Raw genomic sequence first — 19758 nt, 5'->3', positions numbered from 1 at the left:
CCAAAAGATGGGTTCCCTATACCTTTAATGACAGACTAATATAATTCATAATGGTAATTTTTATTACAGTTATTTAAAGATTGATAAATTAAAGCCTTGGCTTTAGGGTCAGAATTTGACTATCTTTGGAATAGGTTGAGTTGATCTGCTGAAGATAATAGAGGACATCTCCTTTCTCCTTTCTTCTCTTCCCCCCAGCTCATCTTCCCCTACAATGGTTAAGTCTTACTGTCCCTTCTCTTAAATGGGTTCTACGAGCCAAAGTCCTTTTCCCCCTAACAGTTGGTGAAGCCTGATAAAGGTGGCCTTTTAATTTTTTTTAAAAAATTTATTCCCTTAACAGTATTTTTTCCAATTACAATATAAATGTTTTCAAAATCCATTTTTATGAGATTTGGAGTTCCAAATTTTTCTTCCTAAGAATGCAATTTTGATACATATATAATCATGTTAAAACATTTTCACCTTAGTCAATATTGTGAAAGAAGAAAAAGAGGGGGGAAAGCAAGTGAAAATTTAGTTTGATTCATATTCAGACCCTATGGTTTTGGGTTTTTTTTTTTTTTCTGGATGTGAATAGCATTTTCCATACTGAGTCATTGGGAATGGGTCACTCATTATATTGCTGAGAAGAGATAAGTATCATAATTGATCATGGAACAGTTGCTGATAATGCTAGTGTACAATGTTCTCCTGGTTCTGCTCACTTCACTCAGCATCAGCCTATATACATAGCCTTTAAAAGGATTATTTTTCTGAAATCATTTCTTAAAGCACAATACATTCAAGGAGCAAATTGTTCAGCCACTCCCCAATTGATGGGCATCACCTCGATTTCCAATTCTTTGCCAGAAGGTGGCCAATCCTAAAGAGGCTTGTACACACTACAAAAGCTGATTAATGATTGGTCGCCGGGCTAGGCCCCGCCCAGTCGCGTTGTAGCTGGTTTTCTGGCGTGGAGGAGGTGGCGCGTTTCCGGCTCGCTCAGAGCCGGAGTGCTTGCCCGCAGGTATAGTTGGGAGCGGGAGGAGGGGTTTGGAGGCTCCAGGTAACGGGAGGCTGGGGAAGGGGCGGGCAGAGAGCCCCGCGGAAGCTGAGAACAAGCTCGGGATGGCACGGGTGGGGCTCCCGTTTCCGGAACCGGAGGGCGGCCACTTGGGGACGGCCGAGGCATTCCTGGCCGAGGCCGGGGTCCGAGGCTAGGACGCGCTGCCGGGAGTGGAGTCCGAATCGGCCGCCCACCCCGAGACCAAGAGCCACACCCAGGAAGCCGGTGGGCGGCCGCGGAGGGGAGAGAGAGGGTCCGGGGGACTGAAAGTTGGGCAAATCAAGGTAAAGCCGTGGGGACGCAGAGTTTTCTCGGCCGTGGGCATCTCTGACTCCCTGTCTTTCCTCCACAGCCTCTGTCTGGGCGTGAAAAGCCTTTCCTCGTGGGTTTCCTGTAGCGCCACTTCCCCTCTACCGGCCCCTCCCTGCCCCTCCTCGGACACCATGGATCCCCCCGCCCCTTTGGCTGCGGTAGCCCCTCCCGCAGGGTGTGCCCCGGCTCCCTCGGGAGCTTTGACCCCCCGGACGGTTCAGATTGAGTTTCCTCAGCACAGCTCTTCTCTCCTGGAGGCCCTAAACCGCCACCGTTTGGAAGGGAAGTTCTGCGATGTGTCCCTCCAAGTCCAGGGCCGGGAGCTGCGGGCCCACAAGGCGGTGCTGGCAGCCGCGTCTCCCTATTTCCATGACAAGTTACTGCTGGGAGATGCCCCAAGGCTCACTCTGCCCAATGTCATAGAAGCCGATGCCTTCGAGGGGCTCCTTCAGCTGATCTACTCGGGGCGCCTCCGCCTGCCGCTAGAGGCGCTGCCGTCTCACCTGCTGGTGGCCAGCGGGCTTCAGATGTGGCAGGTTGTGGATCAGTGCTCGGAGATCCTCCGGGAGCTCGGGGGAGGGACTCCCAACCACACCCTCTTCCTCTCTTCCTCTTCTCCCCGGCTCTGGGGCTCCCGCCCAGCTCCTCCTCAGCCTCCTGCGCAAGCCCCGGCACCAACCGAGAGCCTTGGGGGAGGAACGGGGGATGAGCTGGGAGAGGTGCTGAAAATTCAGGTAGAGGAAGAAGAGGAAGAGGAGGAGGAGGAAGAAGAGGAGGAAGAACAAAAAGCCTTGTCAGTTGTCCCTCAAGTCCCACCAAGAGTGGCAGCGGGGACCCCTCGTCCTCGGGCCCACAATTCCCTGCCTATACCTAACGCTATCCGAAGGCTACCGGATGGAGAAGGAGTTCCAGCCGAACCTCCCATCCTTTCTACACTAATGCCTCCCAAAATTTTTTACATTAAGCAAGAGAAGCTTGACCCTGAGGAAGAAGTGGTGGGGGGTGGGGGCCAACCGGAGAGAGGATTGGAGGAGTCCAGAGAAGCATTTTCCGGTGGGACAGGAGGAGGGGATCTTGGATTTCTGCTGCCCCCCGGTGCAGGGGGAGCTTCCAGTGCAGGTAGCCCATCATGGAAACCAGTAGATCTGCATGGGAATGAAATCTTATCAGGGGGTGGTGGACCAGGAGGGACAGGACAAGCTGTGCATGGACCAGTCAAGCTAGGGGGGGCACCTCCCCCTGATGGCAAGCGATTTGGCTGCCTGTGTGGGAAGCGGTTCGCAGTGAAGCCAAAACGAGACCGACACATAATGCTGACTTTCAGTCTCAGGCCTTTTGGCTGTGGTATCTGCAACAAACGGTTCAAACTCAAGCACCATCTGACTGAGCACATGAAGACACATGCTGTAGCCCTGCATGCCTGTCCCCACTGTGGTCGAAGATTCCGTGTCCATGCCTGTTTCCTTCGGCACCGAGAGCTCTGCAAAGGCCAAGGTTGGGCTACTGCTCATTGGACATACAAGTGATAGCTAAGGTTAGACACAGACTCCCCTTAAAATAAGTGGACTCCCTCGTGGGAGGCTGAGTTAAGTGTTAGGAGCGGGGATTGCCTTGGTTGGTTACTTATATGCTTTATTCCAGGATATGGTCCCTCAACTTTGCAAATCTTTAAAACAATCCACTTAGATTGCCCGGCAGGTGATCTAAGCCAGGCCAAGGGAAATTGGCTCTTGCAAACCAGAATACCTATTTAATTGAAGAATTATTCTTTCTTAGAAGGATGCCCACTCAGGAAGCTAAATTTCAGTTGAGAAAATTTGTACAATGAAGGAGTGGTCTTAAAAGATCTGTTTAACGTTTTTTTATGTTGGATGTTAGAAGATTCCTACTTTACAGATAGATCTGTTGAAGGAATTAAATTCAGGCACTCAGAAACTAATAGGCCAGTTTGGCGACTGTTGTACAGAAAAACCAAGGCTTGCCTTCTAACTATTTTATAGCAGATTTGCATGTTTACATGATTCTTTGACACTGTGACCCACTTTTGAAATTAGAGTTTTTTATATCTGAGATGGACTGGTTCCTACTTATGTCATCTATGATGTTGTTCCATTGCCGAAGGCTTATTTTCTATAACACTTGTGTATTCCACTAGTCTGGAGAATGTAGTTATAGTAACAAGTGGTCACACTTACTGTAATGTGCCAACCATTGACCCAGGACACGAACACATTCCTCATTTTTTCCTGTCCCGAACCACTGCATACAGAACATAAAAAGGTGACTGTGTTTAGACAGACTTCAGGACTGGCCCTGAAGAAAGATTTGACAGAAGTGCCCAGGCTCAGTATACAACAGTGACACTATCCCCATCTTCACACAACTTTTACTACTTCAAATATAGTTCTGAACTCCTGCTAGTAAATATGACTTGATCATATGCCTAGATATGAGAGTAGACCTGGGATAACTAGTGGTGTGTGAGATTTAAGAATGTTAAATAGTTTAGAGGTAGAGATATTGTGTGTTTATGTCTGCTTGCTTTCCCTGCCTTACATAGGGATTATATGCACTAACACTCTTATGTGCTTCTACTGCATCTATACTATCTGAATGCTTAGGAAAATGTCATTTAAATAAATGACATATTTATTTCTCAGTAAAATGAAGGGCTTGGACTAGATCAGATTAGAAAAATGGTTCCATAGTTTAAAAAATTATTTTTTACTAGTATATAAATTTTTGCCAATGGGCTCTTAAAATTTGTAAGTTTAAAAAACAGTCCTCCCTTCTTCTTGTTCTTATCTATTCCTCCAAGTTCTTGACTCTGAACCATGGAAATCATTATGCTGAATCTGTTAGAAAATTCTGTCACTGAATTTGATTTGGGACACACTGAATTACCAGAATTCAAAGGTCCCTTGTTCTAACATTAAGTCCCAGAATCACTGCCTGAAGAGGTAAAGAAAATAAGGTGAGAATTCTATTTAGTCCTATCACTCACTTCAGTTGTCTAAAGATAAATTTAAAAAGTGAAAAGATGGACTATATTAACATCTTCACCAGAAGGTGAGCAAAGGCCAGAAGAGTAGACAAGATGCACTCAATTTTGTCATTGTATCACCTAATGAGGGGAAGCAGAATAAAAATAATTTGGATTCTTATCAACAGATTCTATTCATCTTTTACTCTTCTCTTTTAATTCAAAATCCTTTGTAAAGGTATGCTTTATAAAAATTGTTTTTGGAGCTTGTAAAAATTCATGCCTTATTCAAGTTTGGGCACTCCACTGATACATATTGTAGGCCTTCCATAACTTGTCCATTGTTAATTTTGACTATCATTAACCAAAAATGCTCCACAGATGATCTATGTTAAACTACTAGTAGAAGAAATTGAAATTTACAAAACATTTAATAAGCCCTTATCCCAACCTCCTACCAGTGCTTTTATGTCCCGGTTTAAGTTTACATCTGGATGACCAGTATGCAGGTTACCCTGGGAGTAAGAAATAAAGAGTGCTTCCAGCTTAGGCAGTGATGAATCCGATACTAATAGGACCCTTCAGCAGTTAGGGAAAATATAACCTGAAAGCCAAACACCTGCCCAGGTATGGCTGTATAAATGAAACCTATACAAAATCAATGTATAGCCTCTACACACTCTACGAGGTTTCATCTAAAACTTGGTTACAGCTCTAAAACAATTTATCTGATACCTAAAAATCTTGATATTTGAAAGTAATACAGGTATGGACCTATAAGAAGTATAACATTTTATCAACATCAAGCAATTTTGAGTTATTTCTGTTTTTCTAATTCTGAATTAAAAAGAGCTGTCCAAAACAGCAATGAGCTATATCAGGAGATGAATATCTTGGGTGTGAAGCAAAGTCTTTAAAAAGAGCTTGGAATACTATTTATCAGGATGCTACAAAGGGAACTCTTGTACAAATACAGGTTGGATTAACCAGATGGCCTCGAACATCTCTTCCAACTCAGAATTTATGATTTTCAACATTAAACAAAGCATTTAATAGGGAGCTCCATTATAACAGACTCACAAAGAGTATCCCAAAACAAATGGATGTGTATATGAACTAAACAATAACACCATCTAAGACAAAATCTGGGTACTAGCAACTTCCCAAGTTGCAGATCTGCAAAAGTATGGTCCCAGCAAGAACATTCAGTGTTTGAGAGAAGGCGATAGATGGAGGAAATTGTATAGTAGCCTTAAAATCAGGGCTTCTCTTTTTCCAACAAATTTGTATAAAACAAGTATAGGTTTAATTAATAAAGGGTGTCTTGTTTTTGGAATGAAGTTTTTGAAAAAAAAAAAGTTATTTTAGCCAGGTCACAATGAAAAACTTAAACCATTAGGTTATGTAGCTAACTCAGTCTTTGATTTCCTTTTAGCTACTAGAGGCATAGGACCAGGGAGCAGCCATGACCTTTCATCATCCCATGAGTCAAGGGAGATTGTAAGGGTGGTCCGAACTTGGAAGCTGGTCTGGGTGGGGTTCCTTTTTCCTTTCTACAGCTTATTTTCCTATCCAGAGTCGTTTCCCCCCCCTCCCCCCAAGTTCCAAGGAACCTCTTTCATTTGGGGCATTTCTTGGAAGGCTTCTCTGTATTACCATCATATCTTTTCTCCCCTTCCATCTTCCTTTAGAAATCTGACCTAGTTGGCAGGGGAAAAATGCCAGCTAATAGTCTTGGATTCTACTTTGGAACTATCCTGTAGAATAAAAGTATTATATGACATAGTGTGGTAAACACTGGATTTGGATTCAGAAGACCAGGATTAAATTCTTGCTTTTGTTTCTTACTACCTATGTGACCTCCTCAGTTTTCTCATCTGTAAAATGAGCCAATTAAAATGGTTTCTAATAATATCCAATATTTACATAGCACTTTTAAGGTCTGCAAAGCACTTTATAAATATTGTCTCTGTTGAGCTTCACAACAACCCTAGGATGTAAGTGCTTTTGTTATCAGCATTTTACAAATGAAACTGAAGTAGAGGTGAAGTGACTTGCCTGGATCACATAACTGTCTGAGACTGGATTTGAACTTGGGTCTTCCTTATTTCCTTACTCCAGATCCAGCACTCTGTCCATTGTGTCACCTAAATTTATCTTTATAAATCTATTTAGCCTCTCAGTTTATTAAATTTAATGGAGATGTGCCAGCCCTTTCCTGCAAGCACTTTCTTATTATTTTTAGAGTCTACTAGGGTGCAAAAGATTTAATAAACACTTTGACTCATTCTACCAATTGGAAATCAGTCAACAGAAATCACTTTGATCTCATATTGTAATACAAGCTGTTTGATTAGGTTTTGGAGAAGGAATGTTAAGATCACTGCCCAAAATTACTTTCCAAGCCAAAGTTTTATCACACCTCCCCATAGGAATAACCAGATAACTAGAAGTTTAGAGTACTCAAGTCCAGCTACTATTTCAGATCTAGCTACTATTCATAGTAGATTTCAGCTACTATTTTGATCTAGTGAAAATCATTAAATTGAGGGAGGTAGGTCTTGTCACAGACAATGATCACCAAAACAGTATCTTACAAATTAGGTCTTCAGAATTACTTGACACTGAAATACTAGGTGGACTGGGTGACCTTGCAGAGAAGGGTGAGGTATAAGAGGTTGCAGATGAACCTGGCTCAGCCAACCAGATTTGGAGTTTCATTTAGCTGAAATGTGGCAGATACAAGAAAGATTACTGAGTATGTTTTGGGCTCTGGGAAGATCACTTTTCAACTGTTTATGTTCTTTTCTCTCTCTTTTTGTCTTTAGCTATTACCTCCATTCTCAGCTCAGTTGAACCTATTAGGTTTATACATACCTCCCACCCAGATCAAAGTAACCCAGAAAGAAGAGGCAAATAATGCTGTATTGAAACACCAGGGTTTTGCTAAGGTACCAAAAGATCATTCCTTTTATAAGATGGACCAGAAAAGAAAGATGCTTTTTTGTCTTTTAAAATCTCAAATGATTTCTTAATGTAGAATGAAGTAATTTAAAGAAAAATATCACTAGACCCACATCAGAAGATAATGCAGTTTTTTTATATTAATAAAAACCCTGCAACAAAAGATGTTCATTGAAAAATGTGGTACATAAGTGTGATGAATGATTGAATGAAAATTTAAGTCTAGGAGCTATAAAAACAAAAATAATCCCTGCCCTTGAAGAGCTTACATTGTAATAGGAAAAGACATATTGGAGAATAGTGAATTGATCAATATTTTGTTGCACCTCTGCTTCGGAGTGCTTAAGAGCACTGCCCATTGTTCAGAACTCAGACAAGCATGCCATCATGAAATGGATGTACTTTATTAACTTCTTTGGGCAACTGAATTTTGACACAATTTTCCATAAACCTTCATGACTGACAGTATCAAAGGTCTGACAGTATCAATTCTCTGCTGCTTATGGGTAATTTTGGCCTAACAATTAACATCAAGAAAACATGGGTCTTCCATCAGCCAGCATTATACCATATGTGAAACCATTAAAGTTACAATGAAGTTTTGAATACTTTGGATAAGTTCACTTATTTTGGCAGTATACTTTCCAGGGATATCCACATTAATAATAAGATTGACACATGCATTGCCAGAGCTAGTTTAGGCTTTGGGAGGCTCTGAAGAATATAGTGTGGGATAGGAGAAGTATTTGACTACCATAATGAAGGTCTACAGAGGCATTGTTCTGACTTCATTGTTGTATGCCAGTGAAACCTGAACAGTATACCAAAGCCAAGCTACCGGTTTTTCTGATTCCCTAGGATCTTGAAAGATTTGTTGTCATTCAGTCATTTCAGTTATATCCAACTCTTTGTGAACTCATATGGGATTTTCTTATCAAAGATATTGGAATGGTATGTCATTTCCTTTTCCAACTCTTTTTACAGCTGAGGAAACTGAGGCAAAAAGGGTAAATTGATTTGCCCATGGTCACTTAGCTAGTGTCTTCCTGACATCAAGGCTAGTGCTCTAGCTACTGTACCATCTTGAAAGACATTTCCATGGAAAAACTACTTTTCCCAAGGGAGAAGGAGGAGGAGGAGGAGACAGCATTGCCTTGGGACTGCATCTGACAGACCAAGCAAGGAGAAGAAATACCTGCAGCTATTGCTCACCTGATAATCACAAGGAGATGGCAATAGGGAGAAAACCGAGGATCCAGATGCTGATTGAGTAGAACTAGAGAAATAGAAAACAAGACAGGTGGAAACATTGCATAATCAGTGAGATGCCCAGAAACCAGTCTATAACCTCTGGAAACCTCTACCTGTGCAAGCATCTCACTTTCCATTTCCCTTCTGACCAATGAGACTATGAGTGCATGTGTATATATATACATGTGTGTGTGTGTGTGTATTTGTATATACATATGTACACATATATAATTACATCCCTTTAGCTATAGTCATTGCAGCCTAAATTTCAAAACCTTATTCCTCTGCTTATTTGGATTTCTATGTTCTTGGGAGCTACCACAAAAATATATAGCCACGCCTTTTATTTGCTTATATATACATGCTTTGAAATCTAGAATAAGAAAGGTAACCCACAATATTTTTCTGGAAGGATTGGGGTGGGGGGGTCTGAGCCAGAAGAGAGACCTGGAGAAATACAGAGAGATATCCAGAGAGATACATATAGAGAGATAGAGACAGAGAAAGTTTCGAAAAATTTATTGATATTCAGATCATATCTTTGCTTGAGTTTCTGTTAACTTTTTTTTAAAAAGAGACTTAACAAGCCAATGATCTAGAAAACCGAGCAGTGAAGCTGTTTGATATTTGTGTGGTGTTAAGACAATTCCTGGTAGTTTGTGAAGACGGCCAACTCATAGAAGCAAGATAAGAATTAAGCAGCTCTTCCTTCTATTGTCACACATTGTCTGATCTCTAAAGTATTCATCCTTGTCAATTTTTTGATCCTCTTCTTTTCCTCAATATAGCTTAAACAAAAAGGAAGAAACCAAGCCTACTCTTGGTTGCCCTTTTTGTCATCCTTAGTTTTCTTTACCAACCACAGCTCATTCTTCACTTTACCCCTCATGACATTTTTTCTTTTTTCATAATCATACTTAATTTAAACATTTTTTTTGAATTCCAAATTCTCTTCCTTTGAATTCTTTTCTTACTGATTATGAAGACAAGCAATGTTACCACCACTACAATTATATATGTGAAATCATGCAAAATATATTTCCATTTTAGTCATGTTGGGGAAGAAAAGGTCTTTCACAGTTGATCATACAACAAGAATTGTATAAACAGGAATTATCTGAAGAGACCAATATGAATATGCAATAGATTCAGATTTTTTGAAAAACAAAATAAATAAAATATATTTAAATCTTATTAAGTGAAAGTCATGTAACTAAATATTTAAAACCTCTGCAATTATTAGTTTGTTAGTATCATTCAGGATTCAGATGTTTAGTATTCCTCCTGAAATTATACATAAACAAATGCAAAACTGAAATTAGAATCTGAAAGTCAAAATTGCATAACAAAACAGTACTCCATCACAAAAGCATGTAAAATTACAAGAATACTATTTTTAAAACATTGGCACTTGAGAACTATAATTTCAAAACAACAAAACTGCCAAATTGTCCTCCAAATGGTGAGTAGGTAAACATATATAAATGGTCTGTTTTAGTGAATATACTATTAGCTTTGGTTTTGTAAAAGAAAGAAATTCGATCAAATAAAGACATTTGATCTATATCTTAACATGAAAAGAACAACAATACTAATTTTTAAAAAATTGTATTTACTTAGAAGCATTCAGAATGTCAACAAAACAGCTGCAACTTTTTTTTTTTTTTTTTTTTTTTTTTTTACAATTACAGAGTGGTTTTCAATTAACAGGACAACAGTTATTTCATATGCTGCATCAAAGACAACTGAAGATGAAAATGAACTACATCCCCATATATAACTAATTTGTGCTATGCACCAACAAGAATCTGCTTTAAATTTCCATGCCAATTTACAATCCCCATATTGTCCTGAGCAAGATTAGTAGCCATTGAAAATACCACTAAAGGACAGGACTATTTAAAGACATTTAGTAGCATGTTAATTATACAAAAACAAACAAAGAAACCAAGGCAAAACAAAAAAACCAGACACTATACAGTTTTAAAAAAATCTTACACAGCCTTATATTTCAATTTTTTTTTCTTTAAAAGAAGTGAGTTGTGTACAGTGAGATTAAATGCTATATAGACAAGAAAAAAATTGCTCTATAACCAACTTATTGTCATCATCTTCCTCCTCCTCCTCCTCATCTTCATCTGCCTCCTTCTCTTTACCTTCCTTATCTTCTTCCTCCTCCTTTTTCTTGCTCTTCTCATCCTTGACAATTATTCCCTTTTTTCCCACATCAGGTTTTCCTTTAGCCCGGGATGCAGCAATATCCTTTTCATATTTTTTCTTCAGTTTAGCTGCTTTCTTTTCATAAGGTTGCTTATCATCTGAAGCAGTATTATTCCACATTTCTCCCAATTTTTTAGCCACATCTCCAGTAGAAAGACCAGGATGCTCCCCTTTGATTTTTGAATAATATCAGTAGAACAGAATAAGAAAAATGCCGAAGGAGGCCTTTTCAGTGCATTGGGATCCTGAAACTTCTTTTTTGTTTCTCCTTTAGGTGGTAAGTTGGTTTTTATTTCTCTTTCATAACAAATTTTATCAGCTTTTGCCATGTTCTCAAATTTTCCTTTCTCTTTAGCAGACATTGTCTTCCACTTTTCTAAGAATTTTTTAGAAAATTTGAGAAGTTCACAGAAGCATCTGGGTACTTCTTGTGTATCTCCTGGCAGGTTTGCACAAAGAAGGTATATGAAGGTATTTTACTTCTCAGCTTCTTAGGATCAACTTTGCCCATTTTTTATTACTTTCCCTCAATGCTACACAGAAGTAGTCCAGTGCCTATCTGGCTTGCTCTTGTCCTGGTGCTGTCTCTATGGAGCTCAATGTACTGCAATCTGATTCAGATTTAAAAAAAAATTTTTTAATAGTATTTTATTTTTCCAAATACATACAAAGATAGTTTTCAACATTCACCTTTGCAAACCCTTATGTTCCAAATTATTTTCCCTTTTCCTCCTTCCCTCCTCCTCAAAATAGCAAGCAATCTGATATAGGTTAAATATGTGCAGTTCTTCTAAATGTATTTCCATATTTGTCATGCTGCACAAGAAATGATTCAGATTTTTAAGAACTGTATAGAGAATATGGGTGCAAATAAAATAAAGGAGGATGAATTTGAGAGCATGATGTAGTCACTTTTTGAAAAATAATGTCAGGTAAAAATTGATGAGACCTGAAAATTTAAGAAAAACCTGGAAAAATAAGTTTTTCTATTACTTTCTACTACATGCTAAGATAAGTATATACTAATGCAAAGTGAAGTAAGCACAATCAGGAGAACCTATACAGTAACAGCAATATTGTAAGGATTATTAACTACAAAAGACTTAGCTACTCTAATCAATATAATAATTTAAGATAATTTCAAAAGATTTACAATGAAAAATAAACTGCTGATTTCATTGCAGATTGAAGAATTCTTTTTTCACTAATTTTTTTTGCCTTTTTTTTGTGTGCCTGGACCAGCAATATTTAGGTAGAAAAATGAATTTAACTTTAGTGTGGTACCCCTTTCTCAGAGAAGAGAGATGACAGCCTCATGGTCTCTTCTCCTACTCCCCCCAAGGCATGAATCACCTTCCATAAGGAACTGACAAGATTCCAGAAATATTTATGTCTTCCGCAAGCTGAATTTAGAGGATGTCAGTTTCTTGATTTAAAAGGAAAAAAAAATCTGTTTTCCTAGCCATTGTTCCTTAAAAGGGGAAGGATTTCTCCAATCCTTACATCTACCAGTTTGGCCCCTTCCTGCCAAACACTGGTTATACAAAAAACCATTAAAAATAACAAATAATGAATAAACCCACATTTAGAGCTTGTTTCAGCATTTGAAGATATCTCATTCTAAGAAGGAATAAAAAATGTTTCTTCTTTCCAAATCTTTCAGATCAAGATCCATATATGGAGAGACAACTCGGGACACCCATGTTTCCCAGTGATGTGATAAGGCTACTCCTGCTGGTCCTATTCCCTTTTAGTATGGTGACATAATCTCATGCAAATGTAGAGTTTCTGTCAGGCAGTTCCTTGGGTCCCAACTGAGCACTAGTCTTGATCATTGCTAAGCATTGCTTAATTAGGCCTGTAGTTGTGAAATTTCTATCTGCATCCATCTTTTTACTTCAGGTTGAATCTTCAAATGAGATGCTATCCTTTTTCCATAAGAGAGGAGGACCTTACCATCTATTATCAAGGAGTTTAGCTGGTCTTCACATACCCAGTCAGAAGAGAAAAAAACCTGCAGCTATTTTTCTCTCCCCTCCACCCCCAAAAGAAAGTCTGCCAGGACCGTAACTATAGTTGGATTCTTTCCTCCAGAGGATCTCTCTCTCCATGGGCCAAGCTATTCTGGAACACAGAACAGGTAGCTAAGTAGTAAATATATATGTAAACTGTCTTTGCATCTTTTCCCACTCAGTGGTGATAAGATCATTGTTCCAAGCCTCTATTTGGCATTGGGTTAGAAAGTCTGGAAACGCTGCTTAAATTCTTTAAGGATATCTTGCAATTCCAAGCTCATCTTGATGGAGAGTTCTGTCAAACCATACAGGAGTTATTTCCCAAGCTTCAGATTCTTTAAATCTTTCTTAAGTTTCAGATTCTTTGAATCTTGCATGAAAATAAAAGGATGAATAAGGACAAGAGCTATAAACAGATGTCAAATATGGAACCAGCAGTCACAACTCAAAATGGGCCCAACCAGATTAAAATGTAATTGAGAAATATGTAACAAAATAAATAAATATATAATTGAATATAGATAACATTACTAAATGGTTTCCTAAGTTTCTAGTATTCTTTTTTCTACTTGAATTTGATACCACTGGATTAGAAGTATTATCTTCCACCTCAACCTTTTATTCCAAATTTCTCCTTTTATTGTGTGTATAATATAGGAAGTATTACATAATGTAGATTAGTAATATATACAATATATATTAGAATATATATAAATGCAAATCAGCAAGATTTCTAGAGTTTTGTCATATATATATATATATATATATATTTATGTAGTACTCCTATATGTGTATCATCATAGATATAGTACACATCTATCAGAGTCAGTGATATTTTATGTGTATTATTGGTCTCTCCCTCCTACCACCTCCAAGATCATTCATATAAATTGGTTGTGAGTATACTGTTTTGGATCATGTCAGACTATAAAAACACACATGAATTCAAAACCAAAGGTAAAATCACATCAAAATATACTGTGCCACCTAACTGTCCACCTAGCTTTTTTTTTTAATTTTTTTAAATTTTTATTAACTTTTTATTGACAGAACCCATGCCAGGGTAATTTTTTACAACATTATCCCTTGCACTTAACTTCTGTTCTGACTTTTCCCCTCTCTCCCTCCACCCCATCCCCTAAATGTCAAGCAGTCCTATATATGTTAAATATGTCACAGTATATCCTAGATACAATATATGTGTGCAGAACCGAACATTTCTCTTGTTGCACAGGAAGAATTGGATTCAGAAGGTAAAAATAACCCGGGAAGAAAAACAAAAATGCAAACAGTTTACATTCATTTCCCAGTGTTCTTTCTTTGGATGTAGCTGCTTCTGTCCATCATTGATCAATTGAAACTGAGTTAGATCTTCTCTTTGTCAAAGAAATCCACTTCCATCAGAATACATCCTCATTCAGTATCGTTGTTGAAGTATATAATATCTCCTGGTTCTGCTCATTTCCCTCAGCATCAGTTCGTGTAAGTCTCTCCAAGCCTCTCCGTATTCATCCTGCTGGTCATTTCTTACAGAACAATAATATTCCATAACATTCATATATCACAATTTACTCAACCATTCTCCAATTGATGGGCATCCATTCATTTCCAGTTTCTAGCCACTACAAAAAGGACTGCCACAAACATTTTGGCACATACAGGTCCCTTTCCCTTCTTTAGTATTTCTTTGGGATATAAGCCCAGTAGTAACACTGCTGGATCAAAGGGTATGCACAGTTTGATACCTTTTTGAACATAGTTCCAGATTGCTCTCCAGAATGGGCTGGATGTGTTCACAACTCCACCAACAATGTATTAGTGTCCCTGCTTTCCCACATCCCCTCCAACATTCCACATTATCTTTCCCTGCCATTCTAGCCAATCTGACACCACCTAGCTTTTTTTTAAAGCATATTCTTTTTTTTTTTTTTTTTTTTTGGTTGAGGCAACTGGAGTTAAGTGACTTGCCCAGGGTCACACAGCCAGGATGTGTTAAATGTCTGAGATCAGATTTGAACTCAGGTACTCCTAACTTCAGGGTTGGCACTCTATCCACTAGGCCATCTAGCTGCCCCCAAAGCATATTCTTAAAGTGAAGTTCTGGCCATGTCATTTCCCTGCTCATTAAGCTCCAGGGTCTCCTAATAACTCTAGGATAAAATGCAAGTTCCTTTTGTTATTATTGTTTAGTTTTTTTGTTTTTTTTTTTCAGTTGTGTCTAACTCTTCATGATCTCATTCAAAGTATTTTTGTCAGAGATACTGGAATGATTTGCCATTTTTTTCCTCCAACTCATTTTACAGTTGAAGAAACAGAGGCAAACAAGATTAAACGATTTGCCCAGGTACATATTTGGGTCACATTTGAACTCAGGAAGGTGAATCTTCTTGACTCCAAGGCCAGACACTACAGTGCCACCTAGCTGCGTCTTTAACTTCTATAGGTGACAATGTCTATCGTAATATGGTTCTAGATAACCTTTCCAGATTTAGTAGATATTATTCCCCCTCATGGACTCTATATTCCAGTCAAAGCAATTTGCTTATTTTTCCTCCTACAGGACATTCCATCTCTAATCTCTGTGTTTTTGTATTGGCTATTCTCCAACCCTAGAATATACCTATGCCTCTGGAAAAAAAAAAAAAAAAAAAGCTCAGCTCAATGACTACTTCCAAAAGAAAGCTTTTGATTCTTTTCTACCATAGCCTACCCTCTTAATGTTCCACCAGTTGCTTTGTATTTACTTTTGTGAGTATGTATTAGATCCCTTAATCTTATGCAAGTTTCCTGAAGGTAGATATTGTTTCACTTTTGTCTTTTTATTGCCAGTCCTTACATAATCCCTGATTTATTTAGGGTTCACAAAGAGCTTTTTATACATTGTCTGGGATATAGTTCTTCCCTAATTCAAAGAAATGACTACGCTAGATATCCTGGCTCACAAGGGGTTGAACTAACTCAACAATCATTGCTTGCAGTGTTTTATCTTTGACTTAGAAGAGCTGGACTTTGGCTACGATATTCCTGAGAGCTTTCTTTTATTTAGACATTTCTGTGTTTTCTTTCCCCCTTAGGTTTTGTGTTTCTTCACTTTAGCACAGGTATCTGAATGAATAGCAATTCTGAAATAAAATACTAGCTTTGACACCCCTCCTCATGTTTTTCCAGTGTTTGGAAGACAAGATCATCTAGGTACATCAAGACTTCCAGATAATTCATTTCTCTTGATTACTTTCTTCACTTGCTTTTGGAACCAACTGAGTGTCCCCAGAATGAGACATAATCCAACTGGTTAAATCCAATTTTGAAGATGAAAACAGTCTATTTTTCTCTTCCTTAACTCAAATAAATTGCTAATACCTTCTGCTTAACCAAGGACCCAGAGCAGTAGATAAAAAACTGTTTGACCTAACCCAGTAGTGAACTGAACTATTCAGCTAAGATAATACCTCCTATTAGGAAAAAGCCTAGCTAAGTCACCAACCAACCAAAATTTTGTGCACCATGAGGAGCCTGACCAGTGACCAGTGGAGTGACTTGTCCAAATTCTGATACCATACTCTATAATGGACTTCTATGAGGACCCTTATGAAAAAGAAAGAACTTCAAGGTCTTGTAGTTCTGAAATTGTGAATTACTTGGCCATGTGTCTTCCCTATAGGTGTGATACCACAACACCACAATATTTTAGGTGCATTTCCACGCTTCCCCCGACAAACTCCATTTGTATTTGTAGAAGAGTATACCTGTAGTTTGAGGTGAAATGCTTTGTACATACTATTTTTGCTTTGTCATTTGTGTAAATGCTTTTGCTAAAAGAACTGGCTAAGTCTACTGGCTGATTCTTAAACAGACATGTACTGGTAGGGGCTTACAAGCTAATGTTAGGAGGTTAGTCACTCAGAAAGCTACTACTAGAATCCTGAAAATAAAGCTGTCACCTTTGGGGAAAGAGAAAGTATTCCAATGAGGAGCAATTACCTAAAAAGATAAATGTGGATGCACAAAGAATTCATGAATTAGTTTGGAGTATATAAGGAAGATAAAATAAGAGTATCTAATAGAGGATTAACAAAAATGTATGGCAAAGTTATATGAAGACAGTGTCAGGAATTCCATAGCTCAGGTTGAGGTAGGTCTGATGAGAAAAGCTAAGAACAAGACTTTTTAAAGTTATAGTGGGGTGGAATGGGGTGGGGGGGAGAGACAGCTAGGTGGCAGGTAGATGGTGCAGTGGAGACAGAGCACCAGCCCTGAAGTCAGGAGGACCTGAGTTCAAATTTGACCTCAGACACTTAACACTTCCTTGCTGTGTGACCCTAGACAAGTCACTTAACCCCAATTGCCTTAGCCAAAAAAAAAAAAGCTATAGTGGAGAAAAGAGGAGGATGAAAAATGGGGCAAGACTATGGATTGGGTTAGATGGATAGATGGTTGGGATGATGGAATGATAATTATTAACGAAGAGAAAGCAGAATTACCCAACTCTAATTTGATCTCTAGTTTTTCTTCTAAAAAGTATAATATTTGTACAGGAAAGAATAGCTTTCTTTTTGAATATTGAATTCAGTTGTTGAATTCAATGTTGAATGAATGAAATGTGGTGAATGAAATATTGAAATTCAATGTTGAATTGTTGAAAATATTGAAAATGTTGAAAAAATTTGATAAGGAAGAAAACAGAGAGCACCTAATTATCCTTTTAGTATTCAAGAACCCAGGTCCAGATAGACATTATCCTGAGGCACTAAAAAAAAAAAATGGCAAGGAATTTTCTACAATACTCACAGAGAAGCAGAAAGCGGTGGCTACTTGCCCAAGTTTATGCACATGAACTTGCTCCATTCCATTCCCCCTTCCCTTCTCATTCCTCCTTTTAAAAATATAATCATACTTAAATATTACCACAAAAACAATAGCAAGTAGTGCATATGTTAGGATGATTCTATTCCTTTGTTATTCTTCTATTACCTCTCTAACATCCCAAACAACAGGATCCTCGCCTGGAGTGGCTTATAGGAACTGATGCTAAATGAAGTGAGTAGAACCAGGAGAGCATTGTACACAGTGAAAACAAGATTATATGATGATCAGCTCTGATAGACTTGGCTCTTTTCAACAATGAGGTGATTCAGGACTGTGAGGATTGGATGTGGATCACAACATAATATTTTTTACCTTTTTGTTATTGTTTCTTCCTTTCGTTTTCTTTCTCATTTTTTCTTTTTTGATCTGATTTTTCCTGTGCACTATGACAAATGTGGGAATATATATATAGAAGAATTACACATGTTTAACATATATTGGATTACTTGCTGTCTAGGGGAAAAGGGAGGAAGAAAAATTTGGAACACAAGATCTTGGCACATTTTGAAAATAAAAAGCTAATTTTTAATATTGTTCATCAGTTGTCAGTCACCTTAGAAAGTATATATATAATAGAGGCAGCTAGATGGCACAGTGGATAGTGCCCATCCTGAAGTCAGGAGGATGTGAGTTCAAATCAGTTCAAATCCCGTCTCAGATACTTAATACTTCCTAGCTGTGTGACTAAGAGAGAGAGAGAGAGAAAGAGAAGAAAAAGAAAATGCATATAATGAAGCTACAAGAAAATTGGCTTTGCAAAAGAATATAAATTGTCATCAACATGAAGGATGAGTTGATGAGAAAGGAACTGTTGCAGAGGGACTGGAATGCAAATAAAAATTCATCCTTTAGGACCTGGAATGGTTCAGCAAATTCAATCAGTTTACATGGAATGCCAAATGCCAAGGGCATAAGCAATGAATCATCTCTTAAGGTAGATATAAAAGCTGCAATGGGCAAGGAAAAGTGTTTATTGTATTGATAAGGACACGAAAAACGGTCAGAAGATAATAATATTCCATGGTGAATGTGACTAGGAGCCAGAAGATATTATTGTTTTGGATCAAAAGGATAATGCTATATTTATACAATAAGGTGAGGACTTTTTTGTGAATATGGATATCCAGTTGGTGATACTGCGTGGTTTTCAGAAGCTAATAAAAACTTCTGACAATAGTATCCAAGGTCACTATGTCTTATTTTGGTGAGATTGTCAAACATGGAGATACCAAATGTGCACTGAATGAATTTTTCCAACTTTTCATCGATCTTCTGGAAAAGAGATTCTAATAATTTAATTTAATCTTCCCAAAGATAAGCTAATCAAATAAGCTGTCTTTGTTGGAAAAGTGACTGCTTGAAAGAAAGTAGAAAAGATGAAGTAGAACTGATAGATTTTGACTCATCTCAAAAGAGAAGAAAAACTCATATGTATAATAAACATTCTCCTTGAGGCAATATTCTACATCATATTTGTTAATCAGGGCCAGTGAATATTCTATTATAATGCTGGCTTTTGTATGCAATAGTGAATGAGTAAAGAACTTTAATCATCTTAACATACTATTTTTTATTGCTTTTGGTGTAATATTCAATATTTTTGTTGTTCAGTCCTGTCTCATGACCCCATTTGGGGATTTTCTTGGCAAAATTACTGGAGTGGTTTGCCATAATATTTCCAGTTCATTTTACAGACGAGGAACTGAAGCAAATATGGCTAAGTGACTTGCCCAGGGTCATACAGCTAATAAATATCTGAGGTCAGATTTAAACTCAGGAAGATGATTTCAAGTCCAATGCTCTGTCCTCTGCACTACCTAGCTACCCATATTGAATAGTAGTTGCATTTTAAAAAGCCAATTGATGGAGGTGGACCCTGAAACTGTCCAAACTCTCCTCTGGAAGAGGCCCAAAGGGGGGAATGACATAAACTGAAATCTTTTGGGGGACTGGATGTGTATCCTTTTTCAGGGAACTCCCTGGGAAAAGTCTGCAAACGCCCAATTAAGTGGTTTCATTCAATTGGAGATCTTGGCCAATCACCGTCCATTGAATTGCCAGCAATAACTCTCAGTGATTCAAACTCCCAGTTAAGGAAT

The 19758-nt window shown here is 38.2% G+C and overlaps 1 protein-coding gene and 2 pseudogenes across 2 annotated transcripts; 2 read left to right on the top strand and 1 right to left on the bottom strand.

The window, feature by feature from the left end:
• Window positions 1–903: 903 nt before the first annotated feature.
• On the top strand, window positions 904–3430 carry ZBTB9 (zinc finger and BTB domain containing 9). Of its 2 annotated transcripts, none has more exons than XM_031965101.1 (2): window positions 904–1009; window positions 1401–3430. In XM_031965101.1, exon 2 carries the CDS (start codon window positions 1492–1494, stop codon window positions 2884–2886), a length of 1395 nt encoding a protein of 464 aa, XP_031820961.1. In that variant the 5' UTR covers window positions 904–1009; window positions 1401–1491; the 3' UTR covers window positions 2887–3430. The 2 variants fall into 2 exon arrangements, with proteins under 2 accessions (XP_031820961.1, XP_031820962.1); XM_031965102.1 differs by lacking the exon at window positions 904–1009 and adding an exon at window positions 1020–1332.
• A 7162-nt stretch (window positions 3431–10592) lies between these two features.
• On the bottom strand, window positions 10593–11289 carry LOC100916472 (annotated as a pseudogene).
• A 6755-nt stretch (window positions 11290–18044) lies between these two features.
• Window positions 18045–19292, top strand: LOC111720618 (annotated as a pseudogene).
• Window positions 19293–19758: the final 466 nt, after the last annotated feature.

The sequence above is a fragment of the Sarcophilus harrisii genome, chromosome 4 (assembly GCF_902635505.1).
Source record: "Sarcophilus harrisii chromosome 4, mSarHar1.11, whole genome shotgun sequence".
NCBI classification, from domain to species: domain Eukaryota; kingdom Metazoa; phylum Chordata; class Mammalia; order Dasyuromorphia; family Dasyuridae; genus Sarcophilus; species Sarcophilus harrisii.
This window is presented reverse-complemented; position numbering and strand designations above follow the sequence as displayed.